We start from the raw sequence: 19483 nt of genomic DNA on the forward strand, positions 1-19483 counted from the left end.
ATTTAGTAGATGCCTGTGTGCAATGGGGTGTCATAGTTCACTAGATTTCACTTGACTTGTTATTTATTTCTGTTTGGTGTGCATGCAAGAAATGGGAAATGTGAGCATGAGTGAAGACGATTCGATCTCAGTGTGATTATAACTTAAATCTTCAGCCTTAGCACCTGGCAGACATCGCATGTTGGAAAGAGACTATCTGGTATCTGGTGGGTTATCCAAATTTTCATCCTGTTTCAGTAAACATTCTCTTTGCATTCACATATACATTTTTTTTATTTATATTATAAAATCTAAATGAGATACAAAGTATGACACTAAGTTAACATAGTCCTGCAAATAAACAAACACAGGCTATGCGGATGCTTTATTGAATGCTAAGAGAGAATGGCCTTGAGTATTTGCTTGTGTAAGTGCGTCACAACCACTCATTCAGTAATCTCACCTGCCAAATATGCATTGTTTCCATTTGTAGGTCAGAACATTAGGGAGTAAAACACTATTCTATCGTCTCAAGATAAAGTTGTGGCATCTGATAAAGCGAGATGAGTCCCTCTCATTCTTCCTTTGGGCTGATGAGTAACAGATGTGTTGTTTCCGTTTGACATTGACAAGCTCTTCCATTTACGTTGCGTTGTGATTGGCAATCTGTCATCTGAATCTGTCATCTGTTTACAGAGTACCGAGGAGAAAAGAGTACAATGACTTCTGCTACCAGGGTATCACATTATAAAAGATAGTAGAAGAGAGACACATCTGTTCTAATGAGCAAGTACCAGAGATGAAGCCAGAAACCTCATCATTGGATGGAATAACAATTTGTCATGATAAAGGTGATGTCTCTCATTTTTTCATGTCAGAATATACTTTCTGATTAATCTGTTGTGGCAACAAGTAAGGAGTTAGTAGTTTGACTTCCTGAAAATTGTAAACACTGACCTGTATGTTTGAGGGAGAGATCTGGCACATCAACTTCTTTCGTCATTATATTTCTATTGCTGATATGTCAAGTTATATTGTAGCTAAGCCAATACCATAGGTTTGAGTAAGGACTTCCTGTTTGCCCAAACTATGTCAAAAGAGGGCGGGGCAAAATTCCACAGAAGACTCTATTGACTTCCTTTCCTATGCAAGCAATTGCAGCAGATCGTGAGCACAAGCTCATAAGAAAAAATGCATTTCGCTCTGTTCCAAGGGTGAATTCATATCATGTGATCAATAGATGATCAATAAATCACAGTATGACCCTTTCAGGTAAAGGAAATGTTAGGACAATCCCATTGTACAGTACAGCAATAAAAACAACAACAATCGTGCAAATTTGATGGAATCTAAGATGTGTAAATAAAACCCTTTTAAGAACCTTTTTTAAGTTTCTGATTTGAATATGACTATCAGTCACTGTGGGTTTAGTTTGTTGTCTGGCATAAACCTTCCATACTGTGTAATATTATCCATGGGTAAAAATACAAAAAAGTACACCAAGATTAGTATTCTACACCACCATTTGATACACCATTCTCATGTGCTCCCAAAAAGGAGTAAACCTTAGCATGAACATTCCTTTTTCCCCATCCAGGTCAACAAAATGAGCAAAGATGCTGTAAAGTCCTGACCCAGCACCACCGGGCTGCAGCCCAGCTGAGATTACCTGCATGAGACAGTGACCTCGGGCCAAACCTGCCTGATGAATTCTCTTATGAAAGAGAAAAAAAGGGAAATAAAAAAAGGGAGGGAAAAAGGATAGTGATGGATGGCCAGGTCCCAAAGCCATTGCTCACGTGCCTCTCCGGCAGCTGTGCTACCAGTTGTAATGGCCTCCGTAGGACGGGGCGGTGATGCTATTTTTCTTTTTAAGTACACAAAAAGTTGTGGTCTTGTTGCCAAAGTCAAGATTCAAACCCTCCCTTGAGCTTGCGGTAATAATTTTTTTATCATAATTGCCAATCAAAGTGCTGTGAGGGGGTGACTCCTTCTAGTAAGACACTATTGGCTGTAACACTTATTGTGCCTTATTTAGAAATTAATTTTCACAAATACATGGCGTGTGAGAGAGAGAGAGAGAGAGAGAGAGAGAGAGAGAGAAAAATAATTAAGTGAAGGTGTGTTGCAAAATCACGGTGAACTATCCTCAGAATGTCAGGCTCGTTGTTCTTGATAAGAATACTGTACAGAGGAGGCAGCGAATGTCCTTCAAGGGCTTGACGTCGTTCCTTTAACCTTGAGGTAAAGTCACATCACTGCTCTTGCATCTTCATCTATACAACACACTGCCATCATTTATTCACTCTCATGTCATTTGAAATCTGCATATGACTCTTTCTTCTGTGGAACTCTAAAGGAGATATTTTGAGAAATGTCTCGGCGGTTAAGTGTCTGTAAAGCCGAAGTCAATGGGGCCCCAAAGTTGTTTGGTTTTCAAAATATCTTCTTTTGTGTTCTGCAGAAGAAAGCCATAGAGGTTTGGAATGACATGAGGGCGAATGGGTGAAACATCCCTTTAGTATTTCAGTCTCATATTTTGCTTCGGTCATTTCGGTTTCAGTCCAGTTGAACGCATCATAAACCCCACAATCCACAATCTAAAATGAATATAATTTTTTTTTTTTGAAAATTTCCACTGATAACATTATTTTTTTTCACACCACAAAATTCAAGTTATAGTTTGTTTCCACCCTCCCGCTCGAATTAATATTTTAGGCTACCGTACCTTTAAGAGGTAAAAGACACTGAATAGATGTTCAGTTATAAATGTGATACGTAAATACATCCATACTAATACATCACAAAGCACAGAGGACTTTTTGAGTATGTTGACTTACATCAAACCATAGATATTAGTTTTATTCATTTTTCAAATTAACTTTTATTTTTAGATTGCTAATTTTACTGTTAGTTTTAGTTGAAGTTTTAGCAATTTTGGTGTACGATTTTGTCATTTTAGAATGTATTTGTTTATTTTTAATGTTGCTTTATAAGATTAATCCATTTTCATTTTGTTCTATTTTTTGTTCATTATTTTAGTTCCTTCAACTTGTTTCAGTTAATTTTGAGGCAACATTAAAAATGTTCCTTTGCTAGTTTTTCCCAATAATTTTTATGTCAATATTTGATTTGATTTCAATGAACAGAAATGTTTTCAAATAACCTTGCATCAAACTGTTTAAATTAAGAAGATCTAGAGCAATCCAATATTTAATGACATTTTCCCTTTAAGAAAAGCTGACCTTTACGCCATTCAGTGCTTTACTAGCCCAAAAAAGCTATTCTATTCTTTGATCATTTACTTTCTACAGCATTCAAGGGAGGAAAACCTGTGAAGGCCACAGAAGGGTTTCATATTTTAATTGCTTCTTCCAGGAATGAATGAACTTCGTAGTTAGGAGGAAATAAAAGGTAACAGCCGTATAGGGTTTGGAAGCAGCGGTGCCGCCTTCACATGCTCATCAGGAGATGCTTAATGCATGAACTGCTGTTCGACAACACTGCAGGATTCCAGCTCACTCGCATGCTCATCAAAGACAGCCTGAGGGTAGCGAACACCCCTGTGAGCTTTATGACACACCTAAAAAACACACTTAATTTGTAGAACTGTTCCATCCATTCATACCACATTCCTTTTTTGTCCTCTGAAGGTTTCAGTGAGGGTAAACGTATAGGCTGTGTCTAATTCAGATCGCCTTGCATCTGTGCTACTATGCCATTGGTGAGTGAGAAAGATTGAGGAGCTATGTATTATGGAACGGTGGAATAGAATGAATGTGAAAACTATGAAACGGTTTAAACATGCATTTAAAAATGTACCCCTCATATCATTCCAAACCTGTATGACTAGCTTTCTCTTGCAGAACACAAAATATATTTTGAAGAACGTTTGAAACAGAACAACACTGGCCCCCATTGAATTCCACTGTATGGGCACATTTAACAAATTAATACATAAATACTAATGACTAATTTTGAAACTAAATATTAAATAATTCAGTCCATCCAGAAAAAGAGGAAAAAAGGCTCCTAGACAAGTTGTTTGTATTGATTACATTCTTCTTATTAGAATCTACAGAATTAACTTTACTGATCGCAAAGTCGGGGGGCACGGTGGCTTAGTGGTTAGCACGTTCGCCTCACACCTCCAGGGTTGGGGGTTCGGTCCCGCTTCCGACTTGTGTGTGTGGAGTTTGCATGTTCTCCCGGTGCCTCGGGGGTTTCCTCCGGGTACTACGGTTTCCTCCCCTGGTCCAAAGACATGCATGGTAGGTTGATTGGCATCTCTGGAAAAAATTGTCCGTAGGGTGTGAGTGTGTGAGTGAATGAGTGAATGAGTGAGTGTGTGTGCCCTGCGATGGGTTGGCACTCCATCCAGGGTGTATCTTGCCTTGATGCCCGATGACTCCTGAGATAGGCACAGGCTCCCGTGACCCGAGGTAGTTCGGATAAGCGGTAGAAAATGGAATGGAATGGAATGGATCGCAAAGTTTCATTTGACATTCTATCCCAGAATACTTTATACCCTATGTTCTCTCAGCTTTAACGTCCGTGCCAGGGACAAGACAGTGTGAGAAATATGGCTAAGGCCCACCTCATCCATCACAAGCAAAACCTGCCCAGTGAAATACAGGCTGAGATCCCCTAACAATGAGTCCTATCTTGTATGGTACACCCCTTGCTTGTGTATTTATCACCTAAGCAGAGGCACAATGGCTGATTCACAGAGCAGTCATGCTGATAAAACACACTGACATGATCTCCAGGCCGATTACAGAGTCTCTTCTTCTGCTCTCATGCTGTTCCTGGATGCGTTCCCTGTCTTTAATAACCTCAGCAAATATCGAGTTTGTCTTTGGGGGCTTTTTCTTTCTGTTTTCGTAGACCACCTTCAATGTGCTCGCACGTCCCCATTCATCGTGCTTAAGTACTGATCTAGCACTTTTCTTTGGGGAAAAATTTAATCTGAGACACTGTTTCGATGTTCTTAGACTTCCATATACCGTAGGTTAGGTCTTCAGCACAAGCCTTTTGTGATTTTCCAGAGAGTTTATCTCAATAAAAAGCGTTGTGATGCTTTTTGCTACAAAAGATACAGATCCATGGTAGACCACAAGGGAGTGTTCACACAGAATGTGGCTTGGCATCCAAAAACACAAGACGCTGCACTCAGGAATGGTTATTATAAAAAGTTCAGCAAAGAATGCGTTGGTCTCGAGACGCGCTTTTGATAACAAAAGGCACAGCTTGCTAGGTCTAAACTAATCTCAGATTGCTAAATCTGCATCCAAAAGTAGATATTATTGAACATTTTAATGTGGGCTCAATATCTTTTTTATTAAACAAAAAACAAAATTTTCACCAATAGCTTTGAATGTATTTGAAAAATGGTCATAGCAGTTTGTCTGTTTAGGGCTACTGTAGTAACAACATGGAGAATTGGTCTGTAGTTAGAAATGGCTCACTCTTAGGTAATAAAAACATAAAGCAATATTTTGTTAGGTCTTTATACGTCTGAAGACGTCGATATGTATATTATATTGCATTACTGTCAAATGATCCTCCAAAAAAGGACACACAGCACATTTAAATGGAAAACAATGGACAATTAAAGCAACGACATTTTCCTCTTGGAGCACAACTACTTTTTATTGCATGGCTTCGGATGACTTAAAATAAATAAATGGATGTCACGAGAGACTACTTTCATTGGCATTTTATAAGCTTGGTCAACATTTACTTTCATCGTAAAAGAGCAGTTTCAATTGAATCTTAAAAAAGCTGTAGGCACATTTTATGGATTTTTGCAATTCGTGCACTAAATTCCTTGCATATAAATGAATGCGTCCTTTTTGCCCAAATTGTTCATTTTTATCTTGTGTTAAATGCTGTGTTGGTGTGCACCCACGTGATTCATCAATATCATGTTCTAGATATAGTGCAGCATATGGTGAGCTGTCTGACTGTTGTATGGCTTTTTATTTTTTGCTGTAGTGACTTTGGCAGCCCATTGATTCATTGATTGATTTATTAGTGTGGAAAGGGAGCCAGACTGATGACGGGTATGAGTGAAGGTCTACGGCTCCTTTGGATAGCCTTGTCCTTGATTTAGACAAATTAATATCTAGCAGGCAATAACTCTCAAAGGTTCATCTGGCCCAGTGTCTCCTCCACCGGCTGAGAGGTGGAACACACAGCACAACAAAGAGCTAAGATTGTGATTGATAATTATATGCAAAGTTGAACAAGATTCCAAGTGAGGCCTCCGGCAGAATGACTAGGACCTGAGTCCATAACTTTGCTTAATTTACATACTAACAGTCTGTTTTTACAATTTTATGCAAATTTAGGTCTATATAGAGAGTTATGTACATGAGCTTTTGGTACCATAAGTAACTGTTATTCCAAACCTGTGTTATTCACCTGCAGAAAACAAAAGAAGATATTTCGAAGATGTTGGTAACCAAACAACATTAGACTCCATTGACTTAAATGATGATACTTTTTGTATCAAGTGAAATAAATACCTAGGATGAATTAAATCTTGTGTACTGTATTCTAACTTTAAAAGTTAGTTATACTATGATAAGTAAGTTATACTAAAACTGTGGATTTCAGCTATGAATGCCATTTTTGTGTGCAAAATGCACCAACCCATCAGTGGAAGGACTGTGGGTTGTTCGTGGGCGACCTGTTTGAGTCCGAGACCACACATTCTGCCTGTAAATTCTATATGTGTAATAATGAGAAGTTATGTGTGTTAAAGCCAAACAGACTTTATCACTTGGCACTGATTTCATTCATTCATCTGTTTCCTCACCCTCTGATTTTTCTGTTGGTTTTAATTTCTTAGATACACTTCACTGGCTCCCCCGCTGAGAGTCAACAGTCTCCCAGTTTATGCTAAACTCTTGGTGAACATGCTGTGTTGCTGAATAATTGACTGGAGGTCTGATCAAGTCCCAGTGGCAGCTGGTCCAACAGACGCTATGTCCCTATCACACTTCATCATTTCATTTCAAACCATTGATATATCATTCAGTGGTCATCATTTGTGACGTCCCTGTATTTTTGTAATGAAAGCTAACATTAGTCATTAGCCTGTAACAAAAAAATCATTATCGCCCACTTTCCACTGAGAAGGGAATTCATTTAACATAGCCAACAAAGCTTTGCCTGTATACTGGTCTCCCACGAAGTTCACAATTATTGGTTGGGTATTTCTTAAAAAAACATTGACCAAATATCCTGTACAGCATCTACAGAATATGTCAAGACCCAAAATGTATTATGAGTTATTATGCATGCTAATAGTTTTTGCACTTAAAAAATCTAGCATTAATCTAGTGTCTTGACCTTGAACACCATATTCCCCATACTGCAGACACATTTTACATCTTAAATGGATTATTAATATCAGCAGTATTTAACACAGAAAGAAACCGTTCCTGCATTATGTGACCTTTTCAGAATGGTGTAAAGGTGATGTATAGTATGCACAGATAAGGTGAAGAAAGATTGCAGGCCGGCACAGAAGCTAAGAGCAAAATTATACCACTATGTGAAATTGCATGCCATAGGTCATCAAAAAAAGTTTAAATCTGCAGATGAAATATGTGCAGGCTGTGATCAGATAAAAAGACCTCCAAGCACAACTCAATTTTAATCAGTCATGTCTGAACTGGATGTCAGTATATATGTGAAATCACAGTTTCAAGCGTTTCAACAATCTGTGAAATTGTTTGTGATGATACAGGGATGAGCTCTCAAAATGGAAGAGAGAAGTGCGAGAACACTCGGATTCAATTCTCGTAAAATATTTGAATGCTGAAAAGCTTAAGAATTGATTACTTTGGATCCTTTAAAGGTGTAAGGGTGTGTCATTTTCGAAGAACCTATTGACAGAAATGCAAAATAATATACTTGTCTTCAGAGGTGTCGTAAATAATGAAGTGTCATGTTTTTATCACATTAGATTGAGCTATTTCTATCTACATATACCGCTGGTCCTCTTACACTTGGAATTCGCCATGATGTTTCTAAAGTAGCCCTAAATGGACAAACACTGGACCATTAAACGGTTGTATTTTTTATCTATAACCATACTTAGATGGGTTTGTTCATTTTCATTACGTTAAAAAAAATCATGACTTTGTGTAAGTAATTGAACAGATTTTCACATCAAAATATGCTGATGAAAGTCTCTGGTCTGTGAATGACTGTGGAATTAATATGGACCTTACATGCTCTACTAAAAACTTGGACGTGGTCACTAGGACAGAAAATAGTAAAAAAATGAGATTGAAAGGGACTTTTCTGGGAAAGGATTGACTATTCTGTAATGAAATCGTCTCTTGTCTTGTGTATTTTTTTTATATGATTAGCAATTAGGTACGGTATCTTCATTATTGTATAGCTTGTGAATCTCATTTTTCTGTTGACTATATCGATTCTCCGTTTCAAACCATATGCCGCGTGTAAAACTCATTTCTTCTGTCAGTCTGCTCCAATATGTTGGACACAAAATACAGTATATATCCAGGGGCGTTTATCAGAACAAATATCCTCATAATAATAATCTCGGACATCATTTCCTGCTCTTTTGCTAGCAAACAACCAAGCAAGCCACTATAAACTATTCCATGCACATACAGGTTATCAAATGAACTGAACTTACTGAACATATCGCTTTATTATACCAATTATTTTTAAAGGGATAGTTCATCCAAAAATAGAGATTATGTCATGAGTAACTTACTCTCTAGTTGTTCTAAACCTGCTATGGTTGAGCCTAACCACAATAGGAAAAATGACAATGTTAGTCAAAATTGCCCCAGAATTGTATGCTCTCCTACATTCTTCTAAATATATTTTGTGTTCAACAGAACAAAAAATATATAAAGTTAATTTTCCTAATATTTCAGTGGGGTCCAAGAACTGTTTGGTTATAAGCATTTTTTCCAACAAAAAAAATGAATGGAGGAACTCGAAGTTTAGTAAATTATGACAGATTTTTTTGGGGGGGGTGAACTATCCCTTTAAAAAGAGAATAGAAAGAAAATCACAGGGTGGAATTCCTTGTCAACATTTATATGTAGTAAAATGTGAAATGTATGCTAAAATCTATTTCACATCATAAACAAGTCTTAAGTCGTTACAAAAACTACACAGTGAAATCAAAATGAAGGCAGATATTGATGCCTTCTTGGATTACCTCTAAGTGCTGACAATTGCTTTGCCTCCTGAGCTCAGAGCAAAGGCTCAGATGCCAGATTCTCATTCCATTGTTCTGCTCTGCCAGCTGCAAGTCGATTACTCCATTTACTTACCCTGAGGAGGTTAACCACAGAGCAAGTTCAGACCCATTTAAGAGACTCAGGCCCGATTTCACAGACACAGCTTGGCTTAAACCAGGACTATGCCCTGGTTGAATTTAGATATTTATGTTGCTTTTCTAAAAAAGCCTTAGAAGAAAATATGGTATGCATCTCGAAACAAAACAATGGCACAAATATATTTTAAGACATTTCTGGGCAAGTTATATTCAGTTAAATCAGGCCACACATTGAATTTAGTCTGGACTAGATTTAAACCTGGTCTGTGAAACCGGGCCTCAAAGACTAAACTTCTCTGATAGCAAGTGTTTACGTCTCTGTACGTCTCTAATCTCTGTGGCAAAGTCTAGACCTGTGAGATGTCTCTATTCATCGTGCAATCCTGGTGTCAGTATAACTTTATATTCAGCTTCCTAGCAGTTAACCTGATGGTGTGTTAACACATGTGTGCCTTCAGAGACATTTTCAATATCAGGTTAAGATTTTGGATGATACTGTACGAAGACATTATGACAAGCATGCAGATTAAGAATTCTTGATAACAAAGAAATATTTCCTTTGGCTGAATGGCCAGAAAGAAAAATGAGTTGCACTTTATTTTACAGTATGTGTAACTTTAGTGTACTTACAGATTACTTACCTAAGAAAGAACTGGTAGTTTGAGGTAAGTTTAGGGCCAGGCTCTGGGTTAGTACCTATTTCCCAGTTATTATATTTACTGTAATAAGTGCACCGTATGTACATGGGAAACAGGACTGTAAAATAAATTAATACTCAAAAATTTTTGTTATTGATGGTATCATTTGAAATAAAAATAAAAATAGGATTTTTTAAAGATAATTTTAAGATAAAAGTTAACATTTTTATGTACCGGTAAATATAAAAACGAGTAAGGCTTCTGTGCCTGTATTTGATGCAAGAAAAGACTCATCGCTAATAACATTTTTCGAATACATTTACCATGGCTCATTTGATTCATTAATTTACATTTAGTAATTTAGCAGACGCTTTTATCCTTACAGACCTACAGATGAGGGAAACAATGGAAGCAATTGAAACAACATAAGGACAACAAAAAACATAAGTGCAAAAAAAAAACTGGTCTCACATAGCCTACCACAGTATACAGAGCTAAGGGGGGGTTAGTAGAAAAGAGATAGAAGTTATTTTATTTTTTGAATTTCTTATTGTATTTTCAGTTAGAGCTCTTGCAAGTCGTAGCAAAGTAGACAACGTAGAACTTCTGTATAAGGAGAAAATCTATCTTTCTAAAAGTACTTAGTGATTCAATTTGCTGTTGAGAGAGCTGCTCTGAAAGCTACTTTAGGTCCCGCAGGCTGATTCGTATATTTACATCTTCAGTGGTATCAAGATAATGATGGAAAATGACCCCTGCAACCCCTCCAAGCACATATTACAGCTTAGCTTGTTATACCATAGTTCTTCAGCACAATTCTTCTCCATTACGAGTTCTTGGAAGCAATGCATTCTGGCACACAACTCATATTTTAAATTTGATACAATTGGTGAATAGAACTAAATTCATGCTGTAATTCAACCGTTTTTTCAATTACCAAAAATTTTTGTGGCAATATTTTTTTAACCCGTTTTTTGCCAAATGTAGCACAAAAAGCATATGAATCCTAGCTAGGCTATTAAAACAACTTTTGAAATCTTGACTTAGCTTGATTTTCTCATGATTTGTTCAGGGAATTGACCCGGAGCTTGCTTCTGCATCATTTACATTTAATCTGCAGATGCTTTTAATCAAAGCGTTTTGCCAAGATATTGTTCCACATCAAGCCATGATAATAACTTTTGTTTTTAATTTATTTAAAACAAGAAATGATATTAATCTGAAAAAAAAATGTGCCTGCAGTATTTTAATAGAAACGTTTCTTTTAACTCAAACCTCCTTCATCTGAAAATAAACTTATGCTGAAGCATGGCAATAAATAACCTTCCACAGATCATAAAATCATAAAATAGTTTTTTCTTCGTCAAACTTTGTAATGTTGTTTTCCTCTGGTTGAAAGCAAAGAATGTGTATTTCTTTTTTGCATAACTCAGTTTTGAGGAAAATGCTGTGTTCCTAAATGCCGCCCACTGTGAAAGGTTATTCACAATATACATTTGAATTGCTTTCTCAAATGTATTATTGTCCCCTCAGGTGCATAATTTATGTCTGCTGAATATGGAAATGATTCCTTACTGAGTGCCTCTCTCTAAACTAAAGGGAAGAATATTACCTTCTAGCTGATCTATAGCATGAATGCATGTGTACATGCTGCTCCATTATAGTGGGTATTCTACTGTAATACTTAGGTGTATCTATAATTTAATATCTACACAGGTTTAGGCAGTTTCATAAAAAACAGTTTGTATGTGTTCATAGCATGGCAAAGCTCAAAAGGAATTAGATACAGGACAGAATAAACAAACAAATTCACATTCGGACAAAATGTACAATTATTCCATTAAAGTGATAACCAAAAATGGAAATTCTGTCATAATTTATTCACCCTCATCTTATTCCAAATCTGTATAAATTTCAGAACAAAGCTATTTGGAGGAATGTCAGATACCAAATAGATCTCATCCCCCCTTTACTGCCATAGTAGGGAAAATATATTCAAAAGGAGTCAATGGGGAATCGATAAGATCTGTTTGGTTACTGAAACCCCTCTAAATATCTTTATCTGTGTTCATCAGAACAAAATAATTTATACAGGTTTGGAACAAGCTGAGGGTAAATGAAGACAGAACTTTTGGGTGAACTATACCTTTAACATGCAAAGACCTGAATTTACATTAAATGTCAATTATGACGGAGACCTGTCCAGTTGAATATGACCAGGTCCTCTTTTAAAGCACAAGAAATATTTACTGTTAAACAGGTTTGCAGTCTCAATTTGTCAGAATCAAAAAGACAACTTAATACACCCAATAAGAACTAAGTACATTTAAAACATATCTTTTTATATTTTTTATATGTTCGGTGAACTCATACTGTGCATATCGTGTCAGTGTAGCAGCTCTGACTCTCCTACACAGTTGATGTGTTGCTGAAGCTGTATGGAGAACTCGACCCCGCCCACACCGGCGCACTATTGGTTGATGCGGCTTGTAAACGTGTGGCACCTGAAAGTCTGAGTACAACGAAGTGCACAAGAACAGCGCAACTCCTCGCTCGCGCGCGGAACAGAAGTACGGCGCAACGGAATGCCAACTGCTGATCTTTCAGTATGAAGTCAGACCCCTGAAGTGTCACAGAACACAAACAACGAACCTGCCGCCACAGTCTGGAGGAATTAACCTCCCCAAAGCGCGTGAGAGAAGCAGGATGGGAAATACAGGTCGCCAGCGTTCTTTGGAGATCATCCTGGTTCTCATTCTCTGCGCAACGCAGACTGCCGGTCGAGGTAAGAAAAGCTTGGAAAATTTTTTTCAGTGAATGACATCTTCAGCGTCGTCACGGGTTCAACTTTGTATCAACAATCTAACGAGACCTGTTTGATTTCCCGCGTTGTTTACGCGAAAGTGCGTAAAGCAAGTTTAAATCACCTCAGAATGATACGCGGTATAAACGTCCATTTAAGAGACAAAGTAAATCAGTGCTCAATACAAATCCTAAGGAATCGAAACACAGTATTGTTTTTAACAGTTCATGCCGTTTTGACAGATGTTTGTAGATATGAAATCTTCTGACTAATATGGTACAGACGGGAAAGTTAATAACGTTAAATTCCTTAAGCAGTGGTTTTATTAGTAGTTTTTGGACGTACTATGCCAGGTTTCTTTTGGAAACGAAGGAGTACTGAGGAGATGGACCCGTATTCAGGAACGTTAAGTGGACAGAAAGGCTGCACTCAACAGATATTACTGATATTTCTACTGTGATTAACCTATTCGTTTACTCCCTCTTTAATGTGTAAAATGAACTCCTTTTAACTTTTAAAAATAAACTTGTATACAGCAAATTGCATTATTGTTAAAGGGATTTAAATTATCTTCGAGCAAGGTAACAGTTACAGTACATGCAGCGGCAATGACCTGTGAGGAGTATGAAGCTAAGAAAAAGTGTAATATTACAATTATTAATATTATCGTTTTATTGTTATCATCAATGTCTTGGAAACCATGGGCAGTTAGTGCGTTTATCCTGCTTTACAGTTATATGCACAAAAACATATTTGTGAAATATGGCTTATAAGACAGGAAGTTACTGGCTGTTACTGTTACTAAGCCAGCAACCTTGCTTTTCAATTTCAATTGACATTGATTGTTAATCTGTTTAAAAGGTGAGGTGTAACTTAAGTCATGGCAGACTGCTTTTTTCTGGGATATCTTTTAAGATTGTTAAAGTGTGGATCATGAGCATCTTGTCTTCACTATGAGCACAGCACACGCAAAGGGTCATGATCGAATATTTTCTCAATGCTAACAAGCAAGCCCAGTGTGTCCTATGTGAAGCTCTGAAAGGGCTGTCAATACACCCATTCAAGAATGAGTGCTCTGTGAAAACCACAAAATTTAGCCATAAGTGGAGACTTAAGGACTTTTAAAACCTGTGGCGTGTCTGTAAAATATAAAATGTAATGTAATATATAAATATGATGTCTTCTTCTCAGTGTGTTTTACAAATACTGAATTGGTTTCAGCTAGATCTTGCTCGCTGCAACACTTGACACTTTTGCTCGCTCTCTTATTACCTTTATTTTATTCATGGAATACAGTTTGTTATATGTTGCCTTTACTCAACCATCATGAACTTACTTTAGCAGAGAATTCAATCTATACAATAACCACTTACCACTAGGCACTATTTTTCAGTGTTCTCTAAGATCTTTAAGGGTCTAATGGTTCATTTTCTTTTAAGTAAATCAATTTGAAGTCAGGGGGGCACGGTGGCTTAGTGGTTAGCACGTTCGCCTCACACCTCCAGGGTTGGGGGTTCGATTCCCGCTTCCGACTTGTGTGTGTGGAGTTTGCATGTTCTCCCCGTGCCTCGGGGGTTTCCTCCGGGTACTCCGGTTTCCTCCCCTGGTCCAAAGACATGCATGGTAGGTTGATTGGCATCTCTGGAAAAAATTGTCCGTAGGGTGTGAGTGCGTGAGTGAGTGAATGAGTGAGTGTGTGTGCCCTGTGATGGGTTGGCACTCCATCCAGGGTGTATCCTGCCTTGATGCCCGATGACTCCTGAGATAGGCACAGGCTCCCCGTGACCCGAGGTAGTTCGGATAAGCGGTAGAAAATGGAATGGAATGGAATTTGAAGTCATTCCATTAAAGTATAATAGAGTTTAAGATCAATCTTTGGAGTCAGGTAAAAAGAGTAGCTAATTTTAGTTCCCAAACATTGCCGGTAGATCAGTGTGCGTGAGAACTCAGTCAGTCTGGAAGCCACAGAGGTTCTGTGTATTTTATTCACAGTTACAGAATCCATCATCGGCTCCAGACTACTAACAGTGGGCCAATGTAGTGGTGCTCACTGCTCAAATTTATATTTAAATGAAACCAATTAAATGAACACTCACAGATGAGAGTCAGTATAGAAATCACCACCTCCTTGTTTTGTGGAAGTACGTTTCTCTACCTAAAACTGTTATTCCTCCCTTTCGTAATATATCATTGTAAATATGAAAATATGATGCTTGTTTTTGTAGAAGAAAACTATTTTCGTATTTGGCTTATCAGGGCTGTACGTTAACTTTTTTTGCACATAGCACCGGTGATAGAGAGTTTTAAAGTTTTGGAGCACAGGCGCAAACAGTTGTAGCACAAGTTATCAACTTTTGAAAAAAACAAGTGCAGGTCATCACATAAATAGACAGGTAACTGAAAAAGGAAATTAACGTTATACAAATGGTTAAAATAGGGCCATATACTTTTTAATATAATATACATATATACATATTACCTTTTTTCCTTTTTAACTGTACTGAGTTTTGTATTTTCAATGCTCTACTGTAGAGTAGTAAATACATTTGTCCATAAAAATACTGTAAACTAGGGTTGGGCATCGCCGATGGCCGACAGGACGATGATGGGCTGGCATCGGGATTCCCCCTCAAATTTCGTCATCAGGAGGTTCCGTGGTCGTCCGCACATCCAGCATGACAAATGTTGACAACCGAGTCCACTGTATGACAATCTGCACATGTGTCGAGCTCGTCCATTCGAGTTTTCCTGCGGTCGAGTATGATTTGGAAGCTGCGAAATTTGTGCGTACGAGACTTGACAGTAGAAGAAAGTGAATGCAAACAGTGAATCATAGTAACGAGCTCACGCTGTGTGTGTGTTAACTTGTCAATGGTCCTGAACCAGAATGTGCTCTCTATGCACCTCTTGTCCCAAAAGAGGGTTTGTTTGTATATTATGCTCTGTATTATAGCTTGTTTGTATAAAGCATACTATCACACTTATACATTTAGAATTTTAATGTATTGTTATTGCTGTAAATATGTATCTTTAGTGAGCACTTAAAGAGTTTGTCACACATTACGCTTTGACTTTTTTTCCCTTTCATTTAGTACAGTGGTTCACTGAGACAGAAACAAACATAATCTTTAGTCATTTTGGAAAATTGAGAATTCATACATATTAAATATTTAAATTTTTTCTAGTACTGTTTGTTGGATATAATATGACTTGCAACTGTTTCACACTCAATAGCCACGTTGTTGGTCACCACAGTGAAGCTGGTTGATTGTGGAAATTTGTCTGGTCAAGGTAGTTAGAAATCAGCACACCAGCAATTCTCGTCTTTTGAACGTTAGACCAGCAAGTGTCTCTGTTCTGTATCATGATTTTTCAGGATCTTGAGCAAAAATACAATGGGATTAAACTAGTTACTATATGTGGTTCAATCATGTGCTTCTAGAATAGGAAGGTAGGTCTATTTGGGTTGTGTAGGAGTGGATAGAAAAAGATCAAAAAAGCACTTTGGGGGAAAATATAAACTTTGATCATCTGTAGTGGGATTTATTGATCACTTTTTCCTTCCTTTTGCTCTATCAACTACTGCATGATACATACACGCTTTCTCCATTTTGACTTTCTTGGAGTAAATTCATTGCCTCAAGGTGTTTTTGCTCTTTTTTGTGTTTTTTCCAAGTTTCGATCAAGAGTGGCCTTTTCCGTTGTTTAGTGTTTCTGCCACTGACCTTCAGTGGGCTCCGTTCGCCTCTCACTGACACTGTTTTCTACTCATCCATCCCAGGAGGATTCTAAACAGCATCTTTGTTGATTTAACCTGCACCTACACCATGGGTCATGTTAATTCTTGAGCTTTTGATGTTGTATTTTGGAGTCAAAGAACTAGAAGAGACAAAAGAGTTCTTGGATGTTTTAAAATTGTTTCACAATACTTTTTAAAAGGAAGAGAAATATGTGGATAGTAGGCATAAAGATCTAATGAGATGAGATCTGAAATGATCAAAAACAATATGAGAGAATAAAAGTGTGGCCCTTGAGGGAATAAAAGTGCATAATTTAAGACTACAATTTTGTTTTTGTGTAGACATATAGCTTAAATAATCTTTTAAGGTTTCATTTGATATCAGATAACATCCTTTTCTAATTTGCAACATGTCATGGATCCGCCATCTTGTTTATTCTTGGTCTTCGGGCGGAGCCATGACATAGCCTAAGGCTCTTTGTGGAGAGAGAGGTTGTGCGTTATGGATCCTATCACTCTCTCTCAGAGTCTTGTCTGTGTTTCCCGCCCTTTTTTTCTCGTTAGCTTTCCCATCAGTGTTTCACCCCTACACCTGGTCCTTGTCAATTATCCTGTGTTTGTTCCCTTTTAAATGATCCTCGTGTCGTTGTTTGTATCTTGTCCTAGTCGTGCCTTGCCTTGCCTTGCCTTGCTGTGCCTTGCCGTGCCTGTCTGTAATCTGTAGATACCCTACCTTGCCTTTTTGTGACGTTGTGTCAGTGTGTTTTAGTTTGTTTTTTTGCCCCCTCGTGGGAAGTCTTTGTTTTTATTTATATATTACGTCCTGTCTATTTTTGTTTCCCCATCATTGGCTTTTGTTTTGCCTGTTTGTAATAAAGTCTCTTTGTTAATTAACCCCTTCACCGCTGTGCCTGCCTGCAATTGGGTTCTCCCCCGGAAAACCATAACACAACATGTTTCATCCAGTGTAACTTTTACTTTCTTTTGAAAGATCTTTAAGATATTTGACAAAATTTCTACTGCAGTTACTAACATACAAGCATTGGGTTTCATTCACTACTAATTACGTTGATTTGACCTATTTATGCTCACATTTGAACTTCTCACGTTCCGCTTAATTCACAACACAGGGTTAGGCACATCAATGTCTTCTAAACCTCATCCTAATTTTAGTGAATTGGGAGTATTTCAAACGAGCGGGCGCGTGCACAAGTTTAGTCATTTGCATATAACACACTCAGTCCATCTCCAAAGGTTAGGCTTTCCGCCTAACCTTTTCTTTGCCAACTGTCGTCACTTAAAGGCAGAATAGATGATTTGGTAAGATGCTTACTTTTTTGGTTTTGTACCCATAGAAAAATAGCTTTGTTCATATTTGCTAACAATGCGATCTGCAGCCCGCTGCACAGATCAGCTGGGGACACGTGACAAAAGTGAAACATTTAATTTGAGGGAATCACGATGCCGGCTCAACATCATCGTATGATGATACCCTAATTCAGAGAAAGCTTGATACCCTTATTCAGAGAAACCTTGCAGCACGATTTATAGTCTATTGCAGCTTTTCTTACTCTTTCACTGTATTTGATAAAATAATTTTAAAATAATTTATAAATCTATGAGTAACTCTATATATTTATATATAATTAAAGTATATATATATATATATATGTAAATATTATATATACTGTATATACATAGTGTAAATAAAATTCTCACCTTGAAATGCTCTATAACACATATTTAGTCAGGGGGAGAAATAAACCTTTAAAAAAGAGCAGTATCTGTTTACTTTTTTTTCTTTTATGACGGCACAAATGTTTTCATAACAATATAAAACAGTTTGTTGTCAAACATACAGCTGCTTTGTTGCTTCATTGGCTAGTTGGATTACAGACACGCCAATTCCTCCAGCAGTTTATGAAGTATTTAAACTTATGACATAAGCTTGATCATACTAACTCATAATGCAGCGTTATTATTGGGAATTTGTTGCGTTGTTAATGAAGTTGGTTCATTGTTTCATATGGTAAAATAACATGAAACCACTTTTCTTTTTTGAACTCCTGATCTCTATTTTCCGAGCAGCTGTTTGTAGATTCTGCTTTGCACATGCAAAAGTGTGATGAAGGGCTATAAGTGCCTGCAAGAGACTAACCATATTTTATGTCGAACCTTAACCATATACTGTAGCTAGAAAGACCTAGAATAGAGCTTGAACTGAATATAACAAAACATCACGCCGCCCCCGTTAATTTCAGATGCATTATCAGCAGGGTTTTTTTGTCACATCTGCAAGTGAAGTTTCACTTGAGCAGTAAAGCTTTAATGAAATGACATTTAGGGTGTATTCACATCACCAGAAGACATTGTATCTTAGGATGCTATTAAAGTTGCTGCACATTGCGTCAGTAGCTGATAAAATAAAACTGCAACACGAAAGATCTCCATGATTAGCCTATTTTTGCACTTCCTGCTTTTCCCTGACTGACAATTTCTGTCCAATGAATGGATGACCTTAGCACACATGTGGTTTTGTTTACAATTTTGCTTCACTTGCAAAATTGGCAGTGTGAAAACTAACCACACCAAAAAAAATTAACATTGCATTTGGTCCAAACCAAGTGAACTAGCGGACTTTCCTTGTGTGAATACACCCTTATTGGTAAAAGTAATGCTTGCGTTGCAACATCCTAAGTAGTAAATCATTATGTCACTTTACCATATGTGCACCTCTGTAGGTATGTCTTTTGAGCAGCTTGCATGACTGAGGTTTATAGCATGCATGTCCTTCATTGTGTGCTTCATGAGTATAGATACAGCAGGCACGTAATAATTGAATGTCTCACATGCTAGAAGGACATACCATGAGTGGACATCTATCTGATCCGGATGATCCAAAGGGTTGGATTTTTCATACAACATTTATGCCTGTCCTTGTTGTAAATAACCTGTCTGTTATCCAGAGGGCAACTATCAAACTGGAG

At 37.4% G+C, this 19483-nt stretch overlaps 1 protein-coding gene across 6 annotated transcripts in view; it reads left to right on the forward strand.

The window, feature by feature from the left end:
- unc5db (unc-5 netrin receptor Db) overlaps positions 1–19483 on the forward strand; it is a 150524-nt gene that overhangs the window by 21735 nt on the left and 109306 nt on the right. For 5 of the 6 annotated variants that reach the window (XM_056746550.1, XM_056746552.1, XM_056746551.1 and 2 more), the window contains exon 1: positions 12495–12739. The exons of the other annotated variant lie outside the window; for it this stretch is intronic. In XM_056746550.1, coding sequence (XP_056602528.1) covers positions 12661–12739 — 79 coding nt within the window. In that variant the 5' untranslated portion in view covers positions 12495–12660. Of the gene's footprint in view, positions 1–12494; positions 12740–19483 lie in introns of those variants that run through there. 6 annotated transcript variants of the gene reach the window in all.

The sequence above is a fragment of the Triplophysa dalaica genome, chromosome 4 (assembly GCF_015846415.1).
Source record: "Triplophysa dalaica isolate WHDGS20190420 chromosome 4, ASM1584641v1, whole genome shotgun sequence".
In the NCBI taxonomy this organism is placed as follows: Eukaryota; Metazoa; Chordata; class Actinopteri; order Cypriniformes; family Nemacheilidae; genus Triplophysa; species Triplophysa dalaica.